We start from the raw sequence: 20244 nt of genomic DNA, 5'->3' as shown, positions 1-20244 counted from the left end.
AGTGCATTCCTTCCTTGACTGCTACCCTCACCAGCTTCAAAATTCCAGCACAGCATAGTCCTTGTCTGTCCCAATACCCACTGACATACAGTAGGTGCTTAATAGACATATGGTTATACTTCCTAGTCTCATGTCAACTTGACACAGGTTAGAGTCATCTGAGAGGAGGGAACCCCAATTGAAAAAATGACTCCCTAAGCTTGGGGTGGAGGCAAGCCTGTAGTGCATTGCTTAATTAGTAACTGATGGGGGAGGGCCCAGCACATTGTGGGTGGAGCCACCCTTGGGCTGCTGGCCCTTGGGTTCTGTAAGAAAGCAGGTTGAACAAACCATGGGCCTCTGCACCAGTTAGTGCCTCCAAGATCCTACCCTGTTTGAGTCCCTGATCAATCGTTATATGGAACTGGGTGAAATAACTCCTTTTGTCCCCAAGTTGCTTTTGGTCATGGTGTTATATACAGCAATAGTAACCCTAAATAAGACAAGCAGTGAATAAATTCTAGATAAGTCAATACTTTCTATTATCTGAAAGACTCATGGATCTTTCTGTTGTATCGCCAGGTCATCCCACTTGCCTGCAGGGAAACTGACCAAGTGAGTTCCTATTCATCCTCTAAACTCCAGCTCACTATTACCTCCGCTGACCTCTCGGAGCCTTTCTTGGCTTTTGCATACCATTTCCTATCTCTCCTGTGGGGTTAACTCTTTGATGGAGAGCTTTTCCCAAACCAGTTTGGACTGGAGACCCCAACAGCATAGTCAGGCACTGAGACCTATTGGTATTTCTGTAGGGAAGGGTTTCACAGAAGTGGTTTCCCCCTACGGGCTCCCCAGCCTGTCTCTTGCCCTCGATGCAGCCAGAAAAAAATGTCAGCGCTACTAGGCAACCCCACCTGGGGAATTCCATTCTACTGAGAATAACATCAGGATTCTGACTACAGTCCAGGATCCATGTATCTACCTCTCTGTTCCTTGCTCCAGTGTGGCCCTACCTCTGGGTCTTTGCATTTGCTTTCCTCCCTGCCCTTCCCCAGGAGTGGCAAGTCTGGCTCCTTCCCATTGCCTCCCCTGTCACAGGGCCTGATGCATAGTGGGTATTCAGAAAGACTCACTTTGCAGAAAACCAAGCCACTAGAAGCTATGTTTCTGGAGTAGGACACCTTGTAATGTTTGCGGTAATAGTGCCAGGCCTAGCTGTGGCTCCGTGCATGGTAGGTGTAATGTGAGCTTGTTTGAGAAAGGGGTGCTGTGCTCATAGAGAGCTGGTCCTGCCAGCAACCTTGGAGCCAGGGACCACACCAGCGTCCCCATGGTATGTGTGTGTGTGTGTGTGGGCGGGGGAGGCTGGTCACAGGGGCACTGTGGACTTCAGCTTACCTGACAGCAACATGGGGTCCTTATCCACAGACTTGCGCACCTGGTCAGACTCCCCTGTGAGTGAGCTTTCATCAATTTTGAGGTCATTTCCCTGGATGAAGAGGCCATCAGCGGGAAGAAGGTCACCTGGTTGGTGGAAGATGGGGTTCAGTAAAGTCAGCTGGACAGAGAAGCTGGGGCATCTAGGGGGGAGGTACCTAGCATACAGCATACAGACCCAAGATGGTGCCTGCAATCAATGGGCACATAAAGTGACACCCTTGGTGTCTGACACAGAGCCATCCTGGCTCATTAAAGTGTGTCCTTCATATTGTATATCCTTTGACCTGTTGTGTCTCTGAGGCCAGCATGCTCTATGGTTCTTTTTTTTTTTTTGTGGTTTTTTGAGACAGGGTTTCTCTGTATAGCCCTGGCTGTCCTGGAACTCACTTTGTAGACCAGGCTGGCCTTGAACTCAGAAATCTGCCTGCCTCTGCCTCCCAAGTGCTGGGATTAAAGGCGTGTCTTTTTGTGGCTTGGAGAAGATCTTTCACGTCAGAGCAGGCTATTTTGGGTAGACTAAGGACACCCCAGTCAAATGAGCCACTAGGACTGTGAGGAAGCCCACTCCAATCTCCCCAGTCTGTGCCTACTGACCCAGGATATCTCTTATTCAAACCTCCTTTGGAGCTAGCCCACTTGCTTTTTCAGTAGCAATATGACAGGCCTGGCATACTCACCCACCTATTCCAACTCTTGCTAACTTCCACCAGCCTGGAAAGATCTATCTGAAGTCAATTCAGGGATGGGAAATGGATTATGTCTCATAAACCCACCCTGAGTATTGGTGAAGCTGTGTTGGAAGCCTTCTGAGGCTGCTTTCTGACTAAGCACAATGATTGATTAGTTATGTCTGCTGCAGGTGGAAGCTGGAGTATAGTGGCATGTGTGTTATGAATCCAACATTTCTGATTTAACTGGATGTGGGAAGGCTAGGTCTCCTCTGGGATCTGCAGGGCCTCAGAATACATCCTGCCACAACACAAGGTTTTAGGGACCCCCACGCTATTTCCTGGATAGGCTCTTTGTATCTGCCTGACCTGTCCCACCTCTACCCAGTTCTAGAATCATGGAGCAGACACTTACCATATTTGATCTGGGCAATGTCCCCGACCACGATCTCAGCCACAGGTATCTGTACCACCTGGCCGGCCCGGACCACAGTGAACTTCTGCTCCTGCTCAATTCGGCTCTGCAGGCCCCGGAACTGTTTCTCCTTACTCCAGTCATTGAAGGCTGTGACCAGGACCACACAGATGACTGACAGCAGGATGGCAGCCCCCTCAATCCAGCCTGCTTCTGCTTCACCTTCATCCTCTGCCCCACCCTGGGCCGTGGCACATCCTGTAGAGAAACAAGGAAGCACTGGGTTCCCGGGCCAGCAGACAAGAGCTGCCACATAGCTTAGCTCTGCTAAGGAATCCCCGATAATCAGATGATGGTGGCAGATGATGGTTTGATCGGGTGCCTCTGTGCCATGCTCTGGGCAAAGAGCTTCACCTGGTCATTTTATAGGGCACCTGTGTATTTCTTCCACAGATAGGAATTATTTCCTCCACAGATAGGAATGTTAAGGCTTTTCAGAGGGGTCTACTAACTTCCCAAGCTAAGAAGGGCAGGTGGAAAGCGAGGATGTCTTCCCAGGCAGCATGACTTCAAAGACATCATCTGACCCATACCCTCCCTGCCTCTGTCCCAGCTGTGAGACAAGCTTCAGTTTTCTTATGAGACAGGATTTCATGTAGCCCAGGCTGGCCTCAAACGGCCTGGTATGCAAAACCTATAGCTCCCCAGCCTCTCCCTGCTCCCAACGACTCCCAAGAGCAAGAAGCATTTGAAATCTTCTGAATACTTAGAACCCAAGGCTCTGAGTGGCCAGGGGTCACACCCTGGGTGAGAGTTGGTTGATCTCTTCATGGGCTTGTATCCCAGGATCCATGTCTGATCATCACCTTTGGACAACTCAGAAGGGTGTCTTCCACAGGGCTTAGCCTGCAGAGGTACTAGGCAAGCCTCAACCCTTGTCCTTTTGCGGGACAAAGAAAGGAAAGAGGCTTAGAGATGGACAGTGATTCAAACGGAGTCACACAGCAGATCTAGAGTTTGAATCCAGGCCTGGACTCTGAGCTTAAACTTGTCTTGCCCTGAGCCTCTGAGCCTCTGAGCCCATGGCAGGTGGACAAGCAATCTGACCAATCGAGCATCTAATCTGATTCCAAGGAATAGAGAACAGCACTCTCAAGAGACCTCAACAGAAGCATCAAAACAGGAAGGCCAGGGAATGCACGGGAAGGTAAGGGATCACCGTGGTCAAGTGACACATGCCACTCGCTGGAAGATTCCGGGTCTCCAGCTGAAGCAGTATTCCTCAAAGGCCAGCAAAGGCCTGAAGGGGCACCTGTCCTGCCTCCCTCCCCCCACTGCTCTCCTAGTGGAACACAGTGTAGCTAGCTGCCTTCCAGCCAAAGTGTGGCCGGACCAGGAGCCATGAGGTATGGCAGGGGCAGAGCCAGGGCAACTCAGGCCACACTCCAGCCACCAAAACATGATCTTTGGGCCCTGGGTCTGTGTACCTCAGAGATGGTCATGGCAGCAGCCATCTGTATGGAGCCATGGGGCGTCTCTCTTTAGCACATCCCAGGCTACCATGTCGTGTCCTATCTTGACCTCTGCCAGCTGTTTCTCATCTTACCTCTGCTCAGCAGGGCCACACGATGTGGGTGACTCAGCTCCAGCTCCCTCTGTAGAGCTGGATGTTTTGGCCAGAGCCATAGAGTTTCAGCTCTTGGTGGGAGACCTTAGCATATCCTCTATGGCTCAGGGTCTCATACAAACAGCATCCAGTTCCTCCTGGGTCTAGCCTGATAAGTGGAGTTTTCACCCCTCATCTGTGATAACTTCCCATTGCAACAGATGGGACCATTATAAAAAAAAACCACAGCCAATCAAAATCCAGAGATGTGGAGCCTAGTTCCAGTGGGTCATCCACAAAACAACCCTACACCCAAGGGTCAGGAGACAGTTAGGAAGAAGGGGCAGAAAGACCACGAGGGCCAGAGGATCAGGGATTGTGCTATGAGGTTATGTCACATCAGAAGCTACGCCCATAAAGTCATAGCAACATGACTGCCCAACCTTGAGTCGAATGAGGATGACATCAGTGAACACGTCAAACTGCACAGGGAAAAGCCCACAAGACCCCTCAGCCTTACACAAAGAATTATAGACAATGGAGTAAAACTGGGAGCCAGAGAGGTGGCCCTCCCAGAAAGAGCACACCAATTGGTTGTCTGGTGACAAATGGTCAGCCCTGAAAACATGCATGCGACCAACAGTATATGACTCAACAGGTTATATTTAGGAGTATATATGTAAATGCAAATACATATACACATGCAATAACAATAGATGAAAAGGAGACCATGGATTTGAAGGAGCGATGGGAGGGGTATGTGAGAGGCTTTGTGTGTGTGTGGGGGAAGGTAAAGGAAAAGAGAAATGTTATGTAGTTAAAATACAGTCTCAAAACAAACAAAAATAAAACAAACATGATGTCTATCCAGGGTTATTGTGTGGGTTAAGCAAGGAGGAAATGGGCTTGTGCCACAACAGCTCCCAACTGAGGTAGCTACAGAACCCGTAGGACGTATGTCAGCCTGACCATCTGCATCTGCAGTCTTCCTCATTTGCTGAAACCATAAGGAAGTCTGTCTGTCCACAGTTCATCCCTCTTACTTTCCTATGGGAACGTCCATCCCATGATCCACGGTCAGAAAAATCTGACCTCTGTTCTTATTGCTAACCTGACCTATGAAAAGCATCCATCTTCCCTTTCTACCCTGGATGCTAGGAAGCTCAAATCAAACTTAAATCTGAGTCACGGTAGCGATTACAGCTGGGTCTTATTCGCCTTCCCTCCTATCCTGTATGGAGAGAGCTTATCTGGTGCGGGGCTTGAGTTGTACTATAACGTGGCATGGTGTGGCGAGAGCACGGCCTGGTAAGGCTGTTGGGCAGCTCAAGCCCCTCACCACATGTGCCACCTTGCTGTTGGGCTTGGGAGTCCCTGTGAGACAGGAGACATTGTTTCTTCATAAATTATGTAATCTATAATATTTTGTAAGAATAAAAGGAAATGGACTTAGATATTGAGTGACCCAGAGCAACTTAACCTCCTCTCCATACCCCAGTTTTCTCATCTTTAAAGTAGGCCCAGGCCCTGAGCTGGGCATACTGGAAATGCCTCACCAATGCTCACCATAGCTATTACGACAGTTGGACTAGCCTTGCACTCATAGGTGGGCTGACTAGGCCTTAAGCATGTATTGGTCTATGTGGCCTGAACCCTGGCAATCTTGGTCCCTCCTGTAGTGCTATGGGTGCTGCATGCTCATGGACCCTTGCACATGCTGTGTGCCATCATGAGCACTGGGGCACCCTACCTTCATTGCTCTCTCCCGGTGGGTGGTAGAAGGATAGTCCCAGGGAGATGATGGCCGCGATCTCCAGGATGATAAGTGTCACGTCCTGTAGCGCTTCCCACACCAGCTGCAGGAAGGTTTTTGGTTTCTTTGGAGGTATGAAGTTTTGCCCAAAAATCTGTTTCCTCTTTTCCAAGTCTGGAGCGGTGCCTGGTAAACCTGTGGACAGAGGGCAGACAAGTTGGGCTTGGGGCCAGGAGAGATGCATGCCTGTCCCTGGGAGCTGAGGATGGAGCAGGCAAACACAGCAGGGACCTTCCAGGCATTTGCCCTAGGAGCCCAGTGTTCCAGGTAACTCATGTCCTGAAGGGGGCTCTGCTAAATGAACCTAAGCACATGGATGCTTCCAGACTCCAGGGGACATTCCATCCCTAGAAACAAGCATGCCAGAGAACATCTCACATGCCTGACTCAGGACATCATAGCCCAGCCCAGCCCAACTTGCTACAGCTCAGCAGTCATATCACACAAGGACTCCTTGGTGTTAAGCATCTGCTATAATTTATTAAGTATTGGGCTGAAGGTGATCACCAGAATGACTGTCACCCAGTCACAAGGCTAAAGGATTCTTAGCTCAGACCTTTGTAAGCTACAGAACCTGTGACTATCTACAAGTCTTCCTCCCCAGACCTGGCTGGTGACCTGCCTTGGGAAAACACTCTCTGGAAATGTAAGGCCAGAGCATCTTGGATCATCCAGATGTCCCTCTGTTCTCATGGGTGATGCTGACCAGGGCAGGTAGAGAGCGGTGTAACAGGGTGGACAGACATTGGAGGGATAGAGCTATAAACAAGGACCTCACAGAGTCACCAGGAGCTGAAGGAGGCTGGGAAGAGCCTCTCCTGATAGATCTAGGGCAGAGTCTGGCCAACACTCTGGCTTTCAACTTGGTGCTCCAGAGAGAAGCCACTCCTGTCTGGAGGCCACCCACTTTTGGACAGTGTGCTCCAGTGAGCATGGCAGTGACCATGCAGCCCGTGTCTTCCCTGATTCTGACTTTCCACACACCTCCTAACCACAGCAGAGCTTGGAACTCCATTTAATTTCTCATGAGCCTCTGCTGGGCTTTGAATCCTGCAGACCTTCAGTTTCTCTCCTTCTGCTACAGTGATGGAGATGGTGATAGTGGTAGTGATTGTGAGGGTGATGGTGGTGGCACCTAACTCACAGGGTTGTACACTGCTCAAGTCAGCAAGCATTTGTTATGTTCCCATGTGGTGCACAGCCGTGCTGTCGATCCTGGGGCAGAGCTGAGAACGAGACAGCACAGTACCAGTGGGGAGCCAACATCCCATGTGGACACACATGTGCATTCCTGTGAGATTTATATGGGGGGAGGGCAGCAGATACTCAGGTGGTTCTGGTTGTGGCTCCTGGACCAGGGGCAGCACAGACAGCCAGGGAGGCTCTTGTCCTGCACCTGTCAGTGGGGTTCACTGATAACCCACAAGCTCTCTGCGCCTAAATAACTCCCTAGCCCCCTTCATGCACCTGACCTCTTGCCACACTGGAAGTGCCTTGTTATTCCCAGATGGACATCATGTGTCCTATATTGCTGCATTGCTTCTCATTTGACTTCTAGGCTATAGCTGAGGTCTCTTTTACTCCATCCCAGCCCACTCAGCTGTGCCTGGCTGGCTTCTGACTCCCCCTGATCCTGCATACCCATGCTGAACCCTCTACATTGTCCTTCTGTGTGCTGGATCCATCCTCGCTAACACATGGATGACTAAGGACTATCAAGCCCCTCACTGAATATGCAGAGATTGGTGTGATGAGCCCCAGTATTGGGCCACAGTAGTATCCTGCTCTATCCTGCCCGTGCTTCTTTGTATTGTTATTATTAATGTGTGTGATGTGGGGGGGGGCACATGTGTGCCACAGCATGTGTTTAGAGACCAGAGGAAAACACTGTGGAGCAAGTCCTTTTCTTCCACCTTCATGTCAGCTCTGGGACTCTCTGGCTGTCAGGCTTGCGACACAGGAACCTTTGCCACTGAGCAATCTTGCCTGATCTGGCCTGTGCTCTTTCTGAGCCTCCTTGCTCCTACACAGCATGCCCTCTCTCTCACAGGGGCAGACTGCAGCCACCTTACCGTATGCCAGCCCTGGCCATGATGGGTTATGGGCTTGTGGGATGATCCGGTCATGCTCTGGGACAAAGGTTGGTCTGAGGCCTGCCCATAGGCTGGCACAGGGGGTCTTAGCCTCATCTCACTCACCACTACAGGCTGCGTGTCTGAGTGTCGTGAGGGCCAAGCATGCAGGCTATCACAGGAGAGTTAAGGTGGGTGGAGTCAGGGGTGGGGTGTACCTTTCTCAAGAACGCAGCCCTTTAGTCTTTTCCTGGGAAGGCAGAAGAAGCCTGAGGCATGCTGAGGTGGGGACTTAGGATTCAGCTATTATATTTTCTGGGGACCTTGAACTCATGTTACCAGGCTTGGTGGCAAGAGCCTTTACCTTCAGGGCCAGCTGGCTGCCCCTAGAAGGTACTGTAAGCTGGAGTTTGGGTTATGTCATAGTCCTCTGTAGGACCACCCACTGAGGCATCCTTTCATCCCATAGTTTCTGAGCCTCTAAGGAAGCTGGAGAGAGTAGTGTACAGGCAACTGGTCGGTGGCTCATGGCTGTGAGCACTTAGGGGCTTGCAATCCAGGGCTGGGCTTCAGGGAAAGCAGAGAGAAAGGTCATGATGAGGCCATCCTCAAGACCCAGAGTGAGAGGGAACATAGCTTACTGGATACCCAAGGGTCCTGCAGTGGCCTCTCTGGGAGGCAAGGGAAGCCCTGGGCACCCCAACTCTCATCTGAACAGTAAGAACGAGGAGTCATTTATTTTATGAAGGATAAGGGCTCTCCCATAAGCCCTGTGCTTAACTGTCCCCATTGTCCTGTGCTGGGCTTCTCATTCGGGATGTCCACACAGAGCACAAACCCAGCCTAGCATGCTCCTGGGAACTTCTGAGGCTTTGTGGCTTCCTCTCTGCCGCCCTGCATCCCAGCATCCCTGGGCTTTATTCTTTCAACCTCAAATCTCCCATTTTTTGGACTCCCTGGAGGGTGGTGTGCTCCTTAGTTGTGTACACCAAGTGGGGGTGAAATTTAGGCTTTCTTCTTGGAGTGAGTGCTATTGAGGGTGGGGACTGCCAAGGCTGGGGCTCCAGCAGCCATGCTGAGATTTGCCAGGCCTTGGGCTATCAAGTCCCTGTTCTGAGCCCTCATTTTCCCATTTAGACATTGAGGTCTTCACTAAGATGGGGCTCCCAGAGGATGCTGGGATTCCTGAGCAATTGTGTTGGGGGTCTGTTTTCACATGTGTGCATAAAGACTTTGGGCATGCATGGTTCCTGTGACCTGGCATCTATAGGGCGGATGGTGGATAACATGGGAGTCAGTTCTGGGTTAGGGGGAGGTCAGGTCACAGCTCTGAGGTTCTGTCATGCTGGGAACTCATAGGCCAGACAGTAAGAGCCTGGGTCCTGTGTCAACAGACAGGGATGGCAAACTCCACAGCTGTTTGGTGACAAGTGAAGGACGCAGGAAGGAGGCCATCAAGGATGGTGGAAGCTAAGACAAAGGGTGCATTGGCCCTTTGATGTGGGTCCCTGTGGAGAGATCTTCCAAGCTTCTAGAAAGCAGAAGGCTGGAATTCCATACAAGATCTCCATTTTGGAGATGGTTTGGGGACTAAACTCAATATACCTAAGGGCTGAGTTCAGCCCCAGTTGCCAATATAAACCATCTAAGGCCATGTGACATTAGCAACCAGGGGCTACAAACTGCCACACTACCATGGCCACAAGTGACTACTATGAACAACCACACTGTTACCACTGCCACTGACTGCTGTGTCCCAACTGCGCCCACTCCTACTGCTGTCCTGGGCCTGGGTGCTTTCTTTTCTTTCCATGCTAGAGATGGAACCCAGAGTCTTTTGTATGTGATGCAAAACTGTTTTACCTTGGAGATACACCCTGGCCCAGGACCTTCTGTCTGTGTACACCTGTCTTAGCTGTCAGAACCCCAGTAGAGTATCAGCACTCCTCTATCTGGGTCAGGAACTTGGCTTGGACCTCTCTCTCCTTGCTGTATGACCCTGAGAAGATTTTACATTCTTTCTGGAGTGCCTTGGACAATTGTGCTTGAGGATCACTGGGAACCAAGATTTTGTCAAAGCTTTGTACATAGTTAAGATGTTCCTGAGTCATATGGTATAGACCTGCACACTGAGACCTAGGGTCCTGCTAGAGGGAAGGCCAGTGATACAAGCCCAGCAGCCACCCAGCCCTTCCCAGCCTGATGTGGCTGGGTACAGACTGCGCAAGCTTCTAGAAGCTTACAGTGCCTGCACCTGATGTCAGGTCCACAGTAGTCTGGACCCCCGCCTACTCTGGGTGTCTAAGAAATTGAAACCATGCATCTAGCATCCAGGGTCCTGTTATGTACATCTAATAAAACAACAGTGGTTCAAACTAGACAGCATCCAAGAGGCTTCAGGTGACACCTTGGGACCTAGGATGAACAGGGGACTGTGGGTGTCTGGACATGTGCCAAGGGTGTGGTTATAATCCTGTGTTGTGGCTGTGTGTGGGGCTCCATAGACTATCCCTTGCCAGAGGCTGGCCCAATGGGCAGCTCCCAGGAGCCTGCTACTAGGGACTTGCAACAATTGGCTGAAATAATGAAACAGGGTAAGACACCTGGACTGCTCCTGCTCTGTGCCCTTGGGCAGGTGGCCTTCTGTCTCTGGGCCTCATTTTCTTATGCCAGATGCCTGAATGATAATAATGTTCAGAGTATCACAGGACCCAATGGTTGTCAGCTGCTAGTACTGTCATTATTAGCAACCTACATAAAATGCACCAACAGGTGCAGGATCCCAACCTGGCCTCACACTGTAGCCATGGCGACATTTAAAGTGCTTTCATGCCTGGGTCCCAATGCTGGTTTCTGGCTGAACTGGGCAGGGCCATGTCTCAAGGTGGAAAGAACTCCCTGGAATCTTGCTGTGCTACTGGGGTGTAGTGGTCCTCAGACCAGAAGCCTCTCCCAAGAGCTGGGGGAAATGCAAGTTCTCAGGTGTCACCTGGACTGCTACATAGGTCACTGGGTGGCCCTGTCATCTGTATGGTTACCAACTTCCTCAAGAGTAGGAAGTGCAGTCTCTGTGTAGAGCTGTTGACCTGTAGAGGTAGGACATGTAGGGAAATGGCTGCTAGGTGACCTTGGGCCCAGGGTCCCTGGAGAAATGACACCTGTAGGCCTTGGATCCGTGGCCAGCCTGGTCCAGATCACATGGTGGTGGGTCACAGAGTCTGGACCCAAGGAATCGGCCCTTTGCTCACTTCTTCAGGGTTTCCAGTTTCCATGGGTACTGCCTGACTACTTGGAGGGTCTAAGCAGCTTCCAGGTTCACAGCCTCCAGGAGGCTACAGTTGATGCAGAAACTGCATGTGGCTGAGAACTTGACCGACCCAGACATGGGGCTGAGGCAGCTAGCACCCTGGCAGGGAGAGAAGGGGCAGGAGGAGGAGGGGAAGGAGGGAAGCAGTCAGGGACTCACCCTTACTCCGCTCTGAAGAGTCCCCAGGCCTTCACAGCCGCCCTGCTCCTGGTCCCCTGGGGCCTCTTTGAGGTCACATTTGCTGCCTTCTCATCAGGCCACAGGTTCTGCTCATACATGGCATTGCTTTCTTAGTCTTGGCTCCTAGGTTCTTACCCAGGACCCCCTACCCCGCCTTCTTCCCTCTGTTGATTGTAGTGTTTAGTCTGGTGGGACTTTACCACCTCCTCCTGAGAGCCTTTCTTGATTTACATAGCAGGAACAACCTAGGCTTCTTACCATTCCCTGATACCCACCCATTACCAGTTCACACTTTACTCACACACATTGCTCACACTAGCCCTTGGGCTAGGCTTTGGCCTTGGGTGGGGACATGGTAGGGTGCATGGGTCTCAAGCCCTGATTGAGACCTGACTTTGCTGCTTCCATCTTCTGGATACTGATGTTCGGCATCCCGAAGGGGCCCTGAGAAGCCTTCCACTCTGTCCCATCTCTTTAGGGATCAGAGATGGGATGCGGGTGTCTAGGCTGCTCAGAGACACTTTAACACAGCAGAAAGCCTTGGACTTCCAGGAAGCCATGCAGGCTTGGCTTAGACTCTGGGACAACTGTACACATATGTATCTCCCCTGTGGCTTGAATCTATCAGGGCCATGGTAGGTAGCAGGGTTAGCTGCTGTTCATTGTGCATGCCAGGCATGTGCACAGCCTGCTATCATATCCCTGTCCTTGATCTGAGCCAAGCTTAGTTACTGCCCATCTTCCACGGCAGAACTTCTATGGAGGCTATCTCCGCTCAGGGCTCCAGAATGTTCTATGTGGGCAGGGAGGAGGGTTCATGGGAAGGGGGATATGGGGGTGGGTAGTGGGAATCTCTGCATGATGTGAAAATATCAATTATTTATACCAAGGGACAGTTAGGCCCCTGAGTATGAGTCCTCAGATGAAACAGCTAGCAGCCACTTGGCACTTAGGATAAATAGCAAACAAGTTGTTTAGTGTGAATGATGTCCTGTACAGTATTTGGGACATATGACTAGTAAATTAATTACTTGCTGTTCACCTGAAATATGAGTCATACTGATCGGCACATTGTGCCCCCAAAGTTCCTCTAGGTCTCCCCTGGATCCACTGTGCATGGCGCCATAGTCACTCAGTGGGGAAACTGAGGCACTCAACATGAAAGTGATTTTCTCTTTAAGTAGAATGCTTCAGCTGCAGAAGAGGGCTGGGTCTGCCCTTCCACCCTGACCCTCTCCATGCAATGCACATGTAGGGGGTGTGACCAACAGGGTAGTTGTCTCCTTCAAATTAAGCTTTGTGGGCATTTCATAGTCTGTTAACCTCACAGAAGACGCTTTATTCGGCCTGTCTCCTGGTGCTTGATCTCTCCCCTTAGAAAAAATTAGAGGCCCAGAAGCTGTTATCAGTTTTTTGAATGGCCGGCCGGCAGGCCTTCCTCCACAGGTGGCAGGTTTCAAAACACTGCAAGCAGCACTTTCCCGCTGCTCCAGGAGGGGGCGCCCTGCACAATGGACAGTAGGCAGGTGGGTGCCTGTCTCTGAGATTCCATTCTCCAAAAGCGGCGCCCAGGGACTACCTGATTCTACTTGTTGAAGATAAAAAAGGGTGATTATGGTATGTCTTAGGTACATGATGGGTATGTGGAACCCAGGCAGGATACTCTTTCCTTCCTTTGAGCTCTGATGCTAGCCACACTGAATCAGCAGCAGAGCAGCCTACCTTCTGCCGACTGTGACACAGAGCTAAAGCCCAGATCATGGAGGCTCCATGACTGCCCTTTCCATGCCTGGTAACTTTTTGCATCAGAACCCAGTGCCTAAGTCAAAGGCAAGGACTCTGCCACTCTCTGGCAGCTCCGGAGCCAGCCTTGTCTTCTACACAGAGCCTTGGCTGTGGATGAGAGCTAACTCCAAGGCACCTGAGGGGATTTGGAGAATGTAGTCACCAGGCTTGGTGTTGCTAAATATTTGTGCTGTCAGTGTGATGTGGGTTCTTCCATTAGCATAAATAAAAGCCTTATATTTTGAGGAAAAAAAAACCCATACAAGCCCTTTAAAAAAGCTACATTTATAGAAAACCGAGTTTCTGTCTTTGGAAAGTGAGTGGGCTAAAAAAACTGTAGTGCATCTAGCCAATAATATACTACATGGCAGTTCTTTAAAAATGAACTCCGTTTATGTTCCCTCGCATAGGAGTTTCTCTGAGGAAACCTGATGAGTGAGACAAGCATTAGAACACTATGTGCCGTTCGACTCCATCCGTGTAAACCAGAAAATGCTACATCCCACTGGATGCACACACCTGCAAGTATGTGCGAGATATGCAAGGACCTGACCTAAACTCGCAAAGGAGGCGCTGGAAGAGGCAGTGGGACTGGCTGTGGTGATCTGCTCTGACTGGAATATGTGAATTTTAAACAGGAGAATATGTTTCATCTGAATAATTTAAGGTTTAATTATGAAAATGAAGGGTTTTTTTTCCCCCTATACAACTTTTAGATGAAATGGACCTGGAGACCGTATCGCTGGGTTAATATTTTAGCCTTATTTGTGAGCTGTGTGTTCCTGATTGGATTTCAGCTCTGTCATGGCATGGCTAGGATAGTGCCTAGGTCATAGCCTGGGCATGAAGATGCAAACAAGGTATGGCAAGCCAGGGACACAATAGGTACTCAACAGATGGCACACAGTAGGTACTCAGTAGATGACCCTATCATCTCTCTCCTTCCCCCTTGTGTCTTGTCTATAGCTCTCTTTCAGGACCATCCCTACCTCTTTTTTTTGGGGGGGGGGACAGGGGAACAGGGTCTCACTATGTAGACCAGGCTGACCTTGAACTCTCAAAAGACCTGCTTGCTTCTGCCTCCTGAGTGCTGGGATTAAAGGCGTGTGTCACCATTATGCCAGGATATACCAGGCTATCTTCATCCTCTTAACCCCACTGCATATGCCTAGCAAAACTCTATCCAAAGAAAAAAGTATCTCTGGCCAGATGATTCCTGCCTGACTCCCACGGTCAGGTCACCATCATTGCTGCCCCTTGGGTAGCTTCAGTAACTGGTCTCTGCTCCCATCCTCGGTCTGCGTTTTCAGAGTGTATGGAAGGTGCACTGTGTTTGTGTTAAATCCTTATCTGTTACATGCTGGTGGTTCCTATCACATACAGTTAAAAGTCACAATCCTTACCACGACCCAACCCCTGGTCCCTGCTGTCCTCTGGTGTCTCACTGCCCCATCTCCACCTTTATGCTCCAGTGACGCTTGCTTGTCTCTTTCCTGAGGCTTCAGCATAGTGCAGGCTTCAGGACCTTAGCAAGTGGTGCTCCCTAGCTGGGAATGCCCTCCTCTTTGGCTGAGCCTTTCTTGGTGATGGTAGATTCCCTTTCTATTATTTTCTTTTCTTTTCTTTTCTTTTCTTTTCTTTTCTTTTCTTTTCTTTTCTTTTCTTTTCTTTTCTTTCTTTCTTTCTTTCTTTCTTTCTTTCTTTCTTTCTTTCTTTCTTTCTTTCTTTCTTTCTTTCTTTTTTTTTTCGAGATAGGGTTTCTCTGTGTAGCCCTGGCTGTCCTGGAACTCACTTTGTAGACCAGGCTGGCCTCGAACTCAGAAATCTGCCTGCCTCTGCCTCCCAAGTGCTGGGATTACAGGCGTGCACCATCACGCCTGGTGGATTCCCTTTCTAATGCTCTTCTTGCCCCAAGAATCTCTTCCATTCCCATAGTCAACAATCCAAGTGCTTTTCTTCTACCTGGCTCCCATGTCAGCTGTCACCTTCACGAGCACATGGACAGAGTGGCCTGTTTTGTTCTGAACTACAGTAGATGCTTAGTAAGCACCAGGCCTTTCCTAGACACACATGTCTAGGAGGAACCAGAGGGAAGAGGCAATGCTTGACTACAGAATGGCCTTTTCTCCAAGGTGGATGTCTTTGTGAAATGGATTCAAGTTTTGGGGGGGGGGACACTTGGGGTCTCCTCTAGTCATCCCCTCTGTGCCAGAGCTCGTTCTCAGTGGCTTTGTGTTCTCGCTGACAAGCAGGGTAGGAGAAGCTCCAGGCACACCCCCAGGGTTGTGGAGACCAGGGGCAGGCTTGCTGTGCACATGTGCACTGAACACCCGAGCCTTGACCAGGAAACCTTGTGACCTCTCCATCCTGAGGCTGCTCCTGGGAGAACTCCAGGATAACGGGTTCTTCTTGTTCCTACAGATGGCAGCTTAAGGACCAGGCTAGGAGGCATGCTGTAGCAATGGATGCTCTTTCACAATGTTAAGAATTCTGGGAGCCTTAGGGGGATGACTGGGAGATGCAGGGAGCCAGGTGTGAAGGCAACTGAGTGTGGCCAGCTGAGAGCAAGTCCCTGTGGAGTGTGCTGTAGAAGCTGCATCTGTCCCTAGTCTCCTGGGGTGGGGGTGGGGGGTCCTAGGTCCACAGAACTCATGAGGACTTGTGGGTCAGGCAGGTAGAGGAGTCAGATCTGACCCATGGCTGGCTCACACCGTGACAATGATCATAGCATCCCCACCATTTACCCTACATGGCTCGTGGCTTGCCTGTGACCTCATTTTGTGAACTGTTCCAAAGATGGAGAAACTGAGGCATGGAGCTATAAAGACACCCTCCTTTGGGTTTAAAGTCCAGGCTCTAATCCCTGGCACCAATCCATGAACACAAATTTAGGCCTTTCTGGCTGGATAAAATGTCATAAGGGAGGTTGAGAAAGAATGGGGGTTTTCCACGTTCTGAGTGAAAACACTGAGGCACGGAAGAGAGGAGAAAGCAGATGGGCATGGTGACCCACACCGGCAAATCCCAGCACTTGGTACACTGAGGCAGGAGGACTGCCATGTGATTTTTGGGCTAGCCTGGGCTACGCAGTGAGTTCAAGGACAGTGTGAACTAAATAGCACAATCAGAGAGATAGACAGAGGGTCAGGAAGGCAAATCACTAATGTGCCTGGATTGTTCAAAGCATCATATCACCACCTTTGTTACTTCATATTGTTTTCCTTCAGACAGGCCTCCTGCAGCCCAGGCTAGCTTTGAACTTGATAAGTAGCTGAGGATGACCTTGAATCTCCGACTCTCCTGTTTCCATCTCTCAACTGCTGGAATCACAAGTGTGCACCCCCACACCTTGTTTATTTGTTTCTGAAGACTGACCTCAGGGCTTCGTGCACACTAGGCAAGTACCTTACACTGAGCCACATCCTCAGATTGCCAATGCTGCTGCTTTGAGAGGCAACTAACTTCTTTGAACCCTGCAAGTCCCCTTTCACCATGGCTACAGGCTCTGGGGTGGGGGGTGGGGGAGGGCTCAAATTAGAACCTGGGCTCTGCCATCTTCAAATTGTATGGTCTTCAACAACTTACAGTAGTGTGGACATTGGTTTCCTGGTGTGTAAATGCTGACTTCCAAAGCTGAGGCAGGGGCACCATCAAAGAGTATGCAGAATGTCCTTGCAGGGTAATGCCTCCCCAGTGACCATCTCTTCTCTTGCTCACTTACCAAGCTGTGACTGTGCTCTTAGCTATAAGGGTATCATCACACGACAGTGAGCAGAGGCACCAGGGGCCATCTCCCTTGGTTTACTGCACTGACTTGGAAGCCTGGTAAAGCAACGCTGTGACCACATGCTGGGTGAAAATCTCATGGGAGCGATGGGTCAGGCACAGGTAAAACAGCATCTGCTTTTTGTCCTGAGGCCATTGAGTGACATGTCAGGGCACCCAATGGCTGGCCTTTCCGCTTTGCAGCTGTGTGGTATGAGGGACAGTCATTAATCTTCTCTGGGTCTCTTAGGCTATACAGTGTCAGGGATTCTGCAGTCTCCAGAGGGTGATGAGAGGGCTGTGCAGCAGTGTAGGGCACCCAGTGCTCGACACAGAGCCACTTTTGGTAAATAGTAGTACCCCATGCCTCTAAAAGACAGAGTCCCCGATTCAACTGCAGTGGGACGCACCTCAGCTCTTTGTAATACAGTGTAAACCAATTAATATGGCTCCAGTCTTTAAGACAATCCCCTGGGGTTTTATTTTTCTGGTCCTCAGCCCATCCTCCAGTCCTGCATTGCATCTGTTGGTCCTGATGCTGAGCTTAGGGATACAGTGCCTCACCCTGCTGTGCACAGGCTGGACATGTTAACCTCCATGGTGCCTTGTTCTTCCCATGTATTAAGTGGGGGTTTGAACAGTACCACGCTCGCAGGGATACCGTGGGGCAAAGATGTGCGGGTCACATATGTGAACCTGCCGGGAACAGCGTTTGGTACCTGGTCAAAAATGTGGTCCACCATGTTGGCCATGAAGAGCTTTTCGTATTATTTCTAAAGGAGACCCTTGGCTCAGTTTTCCTCTGTGGGCAGAAGCTGTTCTGTTTGATTTGAACTGTTAGCCCTTTCTGCTTGCATCCATTTTGCCCCGGGGTTTTCCTTGCTTGTCTGGGAGGGGTTGTATCTTGAGGCACACTAGCAAAGAAGGGTGGATGCTTAGGCTGAGTCATTCACCCCTCCCCAACCCCCTGCACTGGGTTGCACCTGGCTGCCTAGCAACCAAGAATGTAGCTCCTTGCAATTGTATGGGAGACATGATGTTCCGAACAAACCTTCAAATCACATTCCACCAAGTTATGTTCAGCCCGGGGCCCAGCCATGAAACAAAATGACAGAACAGAGTGCCGGGACAGTCAGGTGTAGAGCATGATGGCAGAAGCCTGGATGGAGCCAGGGACATCCTCAAGGTGAGCAGACAACAGTGAGAAGGCAGTGTGAGGAGCTTAGTTAGCACAGGTCTGTGCTAAAATACTGGCCATGCCTCATCTCACTGGGCAAGCAACGTCTCCCCTTAGACCTCAGCTTTTCCTTCCCTGTGAGACTGATGGTTTAGAACTCACTTTGCAGGCTTTTGGCCAAAACAAGCATGCTGCACTTCCCATCCACCGCCAGAAATGTCCCATACCTAAGAGGACAGCCTCTAATCCTCGCATGGCCTCCACTCCCTGCCCACTGCCCTCCAGTTCCATGCCCTAGATAGACCCTATCTCAGCCTTTGCCCACCCTCTCCTGTCCATCCTCCAGCTCCTACTGCCTCCCTATCCTGTGCTCAGACACCTCCCTGTGCTGTTTCCCAGTGTAGCTTTCTGCCCACAGCCACTAGAGCCTCCAGAACCCTGGGCAAGCTCCCACACTGCTCGGTTCCTTGGCTTTTTCCTGCCACCCATGCACACATGCAAGTCCTGTGAACATAGGCACACTGATGATTGCATGAACTGTTGCTCCTAGAGCTCTGCTCAGCACACACTAGGTGCTCAAGAAATGCATAGATGAGCTTTAAAAGAGGTTTCAGAAGGCTAAACCTCATCGGTAGATATGCACACACTTGGCCAGGGGATTGCCTCTGGCGTCAAAGCCAGTTTCCACATAATCTAGAGCACAGTAGGTGTCCACGGGCCTCAGCACCCATGCTTATGTCTTGAGTTTGTTTATTTCCACAAAGGAGCCAGGCCAGTGCCCTTAAACCTCATGCTGATTGGTCCCACATCTACTAGAGGTAATTCTTTCTCAGACAGTCATCACGTTATTAAACCATCACGACCTGAAAGCGTGTTATACAGAGGGTCACCATGCCTGTCAAGTTCAGGGACAAAGTTGAAAGTTCAGGACTGAGGTGGCATGTTTTCCCGGAGGTCTGGAAGGGCTGTGTGAACTGGAGAGCTGGGACCAACCTGAGGCTGAGGGAACCGAGCTGGAGCCAGCAGGCTTAGGCTCCTATCTGGCTTCTGCTACTTGTTAGGGTGTGACCGTGGCACACAGTGCCTTGGTCTCCTCGTTGGGAAGATGCTGGCAACACAGAAGCAGCCACTGCGGTAAAGGGCTTGTCCTGCCTTCCCCAAGCTGTCCTGCCCCACCCACGTGAGGCCTCTATCAGGCCCCACACAACTGCATGTTCTTCATTAATGACCTGAAGCCTGGCTGCTGCCTAATGGGCTTGTTAGCACACTTTGGACAAGCCTGAGTGGGCGTGGAACAGCAGAGGAGCTCCAAGTTCAGGATCAAACATCAGCCCCAAAGTAGGAACATGAGAGAGACAGATTAGCAGCCTGGTCCTACACCACCCAAACCCATTCCCTTGCTTAGTCCTTTGGGTCATTGGAGTCCTGCCCCTCTGTTTAAGAGGAAGCCTTCTGCCTCCTACCACAGCCAAGCCCAGATATTGCCCAGCCTCCCTTTGTGACCCAAGGCTAACAAGGGGCAGCTGGGGTGCACCTCTGCCAGCTCAGGCCAGCTCAGAGGCCCTTTAATGGGGTGGTGGGCCACAGCAAGTGTATTCTCCTGAACTCTGTGATGTACAAAGACTATGAAGATTATTGCGCTCACACAGTGACAAACCCGAGAAGTAGACACAGGAACCTGAACACAGCCACATGCACCCTCAGCATCCACAGACATCTAGCACACTGGGTGTGCAGGGCAAATGACACCTCAGTCTCATTGACAGATCACATATCTGCCAGTCCCGCCTACCTGCTCACATCTGGCCCTAAGTGTGTTTAGGAGAAAGCGAAAGGTATCAGGTTGCTGAGCCGGACTCCTGTGCCTCCGAGGTGGGAAGAGTCCCGTGGATGCCCTTCACCACTCATGACAGATGGCCAAGACCATGGCTTCTCATTTATCCAGGCCTAGGTTTTCTTCCCACAATCATGTGACCTGAACAAGTCAGTCAATCTCTCTGTGCCTCAGTTTCCTCCTCCACCAAATGGGGTGAGTGG

At 50.6% G+C, this 20244-nt stretch overlaps 1 protein-coding gene across 10 annotated transcripts in view; it reads right to left on the bottom strand.

Moving 5' to 3' along the window:
* The window catches only part of Atp2b2 (ATPase plasma membrane Ca2+ transporting 2), a 299058-nt gene that overhangs the window by 65183 nt on the left and 213631 nt on the right, over positions 1-20244 (bottom strand). For all 10 annotated transcript variants that reach the window (XM_085840156.1, XM_029478499.2, XM_085840155.1 and 7 more), the window contains 3 exons: positions 5859-6056; positions 2503-2760; positions 1378-1503 (listed from right to left, as the gene is read on the bottom strand). In XM_085840156.1, the coding sequence (XP_085696282.1) occupies positions 1378-1503; positions 2503-2760; positions 5859-6056 (582 nt within the window). The remainder of the gene's footprint in view (positions 1-1377; positions 1504-2502; positions 2761-5858; positions 6057-20244) is intronic.

This window comes from Mus caroli, unplaced genomic scaffold, assembly GCF_978045245.1.
Source record: "Mus caroli unplaced genomic scaffold, Mus_caroli_1 scaffold_7, whole genome shotgun sequence".
Classification (NCBI taxonomy): Eukaryota; Metazoa; Chordata; class Mammalia; order Rodentia; family Muridae; genus Mus; species Mus caroli.
The sequence above is the reverse complement of the archived record's forward strand: the minus strand, read 5'-3'. Positions and strand labels throughout refer to the sequence as shown.